Source organism: Bos indicus, chromosome 2 (assembly GCF_029378745.1).
Source record: "Bos indicus isolate NIAB-ARS_2022 breed Sahiwal x Tharparkar chromosome 2, NIAB-ARS_B.indTharparkar_mat_pri_1.0, whole genome shotgun sequence".
NCBI lineage: Eukaryota > Metazoa > Chordata > Mammalia > Artiodactyla > Bovidae > Bos > Bos indicus.
Window position 1 is genome coordinate 111,171,502 of NC_091761.1, and position 4,408 is coordinate 111,175,909.

The 4,408-nt window shown below is 47.3% G+C and overlaps 1 protein-coding gene across 1 annotated transcript; it reads left to right on the top strand.

Moving 5' to 3' along the window:
- The first annotated feature begins 751 nt into the window (after positions 1 to 751).
- On the top strand, positions 752 to 4,101 carry KCNE4 (potassium voltage-gated channel subfamily E regulatory subunit 4). Its single transcript, XM_070773085.1, has 2 exons — positions 752 to 971; positions 1,526 to 4,101. Exon 2 carries the CDS (start codon positions 1,552 to 1,554, stop codon positions 2,056 to 2,058), a length of 507 nt encoding a protein of 168 aa, XP_070629186.1. The 5' UTR covers positions 752 to 971; positions 1,526 to 1,551; the 3' UTR covers positions 2,059 to 4,101.
- Positions 4,102 to 4,408: the final 307 nt, after the last annotated feature.

Here is a 4,408-nt window from a genome sequence, read left to right on the forward strand (position 1 = left end):
GCTCCTCCCCTGACCTGCTCCTCCCTTGACAGCAAAGTGATGTGTGAATGGTCTCTGTGTGACGCTCTGGAGGAGCAGTTATGTGCCCTAGAACTGGAGAAAAATTTGTCCACAGTAAGTATCTTGCACTGTAAACTGTTTCCACTTCACATAGACTGTTGAAAAGCATCTGGAAGATATATATTCATTATTGTTAAAAAAATAGATTTATGAGTGTTATGAGATTATGATGCAGAAGACAGAACCTCTCAGTGTTTTTAAAGTGCAAACCCACACTCTCCAGTCTTAAGTCTTAGAGTGATCAAGCTGACAGGGACTCAAAAACTCACGTAGTTCATATAATTTTACCTACTGAAGCCCCCAATGTCCAACAATTTTACAGTTCAGGAATCTGAGGAGCGGAAAGGCTCGGGGAGGATTTATTATATTTGCATAGTCAGTGGAAGAGCTGAAACTTAAGCCCTGGTTCCTTGATAGTAAATCCTGCACTTGCCTCTAACTGTCTTTTATCTAAATTAAGGTATTTGACTTTCTGTCTTTGAAAACCTGTATAGACATCACGGTTATTTCCCCAGAGGGAGATGAAGCATGAACTAATTTTCAATGAGAGTGAGTCTAGGGGGAACAGTTCCAACTGGGCACATTCTTTTCTCCTTTTTCATAGCCACCTGAAAACTTTGGCTGGGTGCTGGGGGGTGGGACGCTCTTCCCACTTCCCAGTCTTTTTCTTTTCACAGCTGCAAAGTTCAGTAAGTTGAACTGCTGTGCTGTGAGTTCACTGTTCACTCTGCCACGACCAACCTCTGTTGTAAATTTTCCTCCCAGAACACGTGACGATGCATTTCTTGACTATATATCCCAAGAGCAGCGGCAGAATTGTCAGAGCGCGGAGCCCCACACGCAGGAAGAAAAAGGCTCTTGGACCTGACCATTTAGGAATTCAGGACTTGGGACAAATTCGCCAGCTTTTGGTAAGTCAGCAATGCCACTTTGCTTCAGAAACATGAAAGGCTACTCCCGGCAATTTGTAGATGCAGTTTTCTCTTCCTTTCCTTTTTTCTAAGGCAGTTTTGTCTTGAATTAAAAATAGGTTGATGCTTGGCATCAAAATGTAAACTTTCTTTTTTTCTGCTCCATCAGCTCAAAAAGTTTCCCAGGGATTCAGACATTATTTCTTTTCTCTCTGCACCCCTGTCTTAAAGGGATTTTTTTTTTTTTTTTTTTGCTTTTAAACTGATTGAAGCAAAGCTTTTCACATGTTCACTTTATGAAATGAAAATTTGTTGGACATGTAAAAAAAATGAAAGTATTCTTTTTATTTCCTCCCACCTCCCGGTGCCCATTTCCCCGCGCACCCCAGCCCGTCATAGCTGACCCCTGTTAACCGCTAGGAGGGACTTAGAGTTACATCTCCAGGCAGCAGCTGTAAACCTTTCTGATCCTATAGTTCCACAAACCTGGCGCTGCCCTCTTTTCTGTAACTGCGGTCGGGTGGGAGAGTCCTAACTTGCAGCTTTCTCCCCAGCTCCTGGCAGTGTGAGCTGAGCTTCAATGCTGAAGATGGAGCCTCTGAACAGCACAGATGCTGGCACCGCAGCCCCCAGCGCCCCCCTCGAGTCCCCCGTGTCCGGCAGCGGCCACGGCAACGAATACTTCTACGTTCTGGTGGTCATGTCCTTCTACGGCATTTTCTTGATTGGTATCACGCTGGGCTACATGAAATCCAAGAGGCGGGAGAAGAAAGCCAGCCTCCTGCTGCTGTACAGGGACGAGGAGCGGCTCTGGGGGGAGGCCATGAAGCCGCTGGCCACGCTGTCCGGCCTGAGGTCGGTGCAGGCGCCCACGATGCTGAATGTGTTGCAGGAGAGCGTGGCTCCTGCCCTATCCTGCACCCTCTGCTCCATGGAGGGTGACAGCGTGAGCTCTGAGTCCTCCTCGCCCGATGTGCACCTCACCATCCAGGAGGAAGGGGCGGACGATGAGCTGGGGGAGACTTCTGAGACCCCCCTCAACGAAAGCAGCGAAGGGTCCTCGGAGAACATCCATCAAAATTCCTAGCACCCCCTAGGACCCTCTGGAGGTGACCCTATGAACCAGCACCCTTAGAACGAGGAAGGACACTTTCTGTGTCGGGTTTCACTTTTGCAGGGCAACTGCCACTTCAAGGGACCCGCGGCAAGCCCCTGAATAGGGGGTGGGGTGGGGTGGTGGTGGTGGTAGTGGGGGTCAAGGCTCAGACGGGGCCAGCCGCAGCCTGGAGTCCGCCGCACGCCTGAGGTGTAGACCTGCAGCTGAAACAGGCCTGAAGACGCGCGGTGTGTACCTTTCCTTGGGTCCTGGCGGGCGGGGTTCCCGTGCGGAACTCGGCAGGTGGGATGTCCTTGCGATTGTACTCTCAGGGGATGCCCCGGGGAACTCCTGCAGCATCTGCCTACTCCCAGGGCTGCCAAAGGCTTAGGGCGTCCCAAGGGACTAGTTTCGGTTTGCTAATTTGCCCAGAGCTTTGTTCTTCTACATCTGATTCGCTGTAAGAGCCTTTAATGTGAACCTGTGGCATTAGTTCACCACAGGTTACAGAGCTTCTTTTAGGGGGTCTTTCTGGATAGAGCAGGGGGATATTTGTTGGAGGGGGACTTTTGATGGGAGGAAGCTGGAGATCTCTACCTGGTCTATTTGCCTACTGTAAGGAGAAAACCAGGCGACTTTTAAACTGGTCAACATGAGCTGAGATGATAAGAATAATCTGCTACTTGACCCTTTGTCTAACCTGTGACCTTGAACTCTGACCTGGGACCATCCAGCATCATGTGCTGGCATGACATTTTTTTTTTTTGGAAGGGTTTCCCCAGAATCTAACCTGCATTCCGAATGGCTGTGCAGGGAATATTCCTGATCTTTCCAGAATGGGTGATGGTGGGGTTGAACCAAGCCAAACTGTTAGCTCTGATGCTGCTTTTTATTCCCAGCCCAGTTTTCTGAGCTGGGAAAAGATATACTGTGGGCCTCCACGACATGGCATTTGGTCACGTAGCTGAGACTTAGAAGGGCATACTCTGGCAAGATTGTTCAGAGTTGGGGGTCCTCTGTTTGTGAATCCCAAGCCCAGACTCTGATATGCTGTGTGGTCCTGCGCATGTCATCCACAGACTTACTGCCTTCCTGAGACTCCTGATCATCTAGATCCCCAGGGGGCTGGGAGGATGTCTTTAGATTTTAAGACTCTGTGATGAATCCTACATGGCCTGGTGTGAGGAAGCTTGGACAGACTATTTCCTCGCTGGCCAGTAGTCTGCAAAAGGATCTGCTTACTTAAAGGAGCAGTTGGTGACTGAAAACACGTGTAACTGGGAGATCCAGGGCGGCTCACCCACCATCCCCTGCTGTCACTTTCCCAGCAGTGAATCCAAGAGGCAGATCCCATATTTTACTCCGCCGAGTTGTCTGGGTGGTAGACTGTTAACACTCCGGTTCAGGGAATGAGACATCTAAGAGAAAAGACTCAGGAATGCATGCTAACGTCTCCCTGTATTCCTGTGGTCAGTCACTTTGCAGCAGACTCTTTGAGCCCTCGAAGACAAGGAGGAAGAGAAACACACCAAAAAGTCAAATTTAATTCTAGTAAAAACATAAAACTTTTTTTTTTAAACAAACACAATCTCCCTGGACTGGAGACAGCAGTAACTACTGTTCCCGTGGAAGGGTTAACAGCGTAGGGACTGGTTTATCAGCTCGCCTTAACATAGTGCTAGAGGAAATTTATGTTTGGCGGGGGAAAAGGGCCCTCCGTTCACTTTAAAATTCAGAGTGTGGATTTACTCCAAAGGGGGCTGTTTAAGGTGAAAGAAGCCAAGTTGAGTTTGGCCCCTTGCCTGGAATCACTTGAATTCTGAAACTTTACTGCGACGGACATGTGCGTTGTCACATTTTCCATTGCTTAATCCTGAAGTTTGGTGCAAGTCTATCTGCGCCTATTAAAAAGTGATGTATATACTTCCTTCTTATTCTATTAAGTTGTATAAAATTGTCTTCTGTATTTAACAGTTTGTAATTTTCACGATATTTTTTTTAATTTAAATAAAAAAACACATTTTCCCTATGGAAGTTATGAGTTCTTTCTTTGATTCTTTAATATAACTCCTAGTTTCTAAGACATCCCAGATGCATTTTTCCAAGTCATCTCTGAATCCGGGTCATCTTTCAAGTCTGACTCACATGAAAGCATATCTTATTTCTGCCTAAAACATAGAATGAGCAGGGCTGGGGTTTTCCTTCCTTTGAAGGAAAGCTTTTCCATGCTTTGCAGTGAATAAGAAGCAGGCTGCACGTGGGTCTTACATCCACTTCTGTTTTTAAATTTGGTGGTCATGGGGCCTTGGAACTTGAACATAGAATGACATAGTGACTGTTG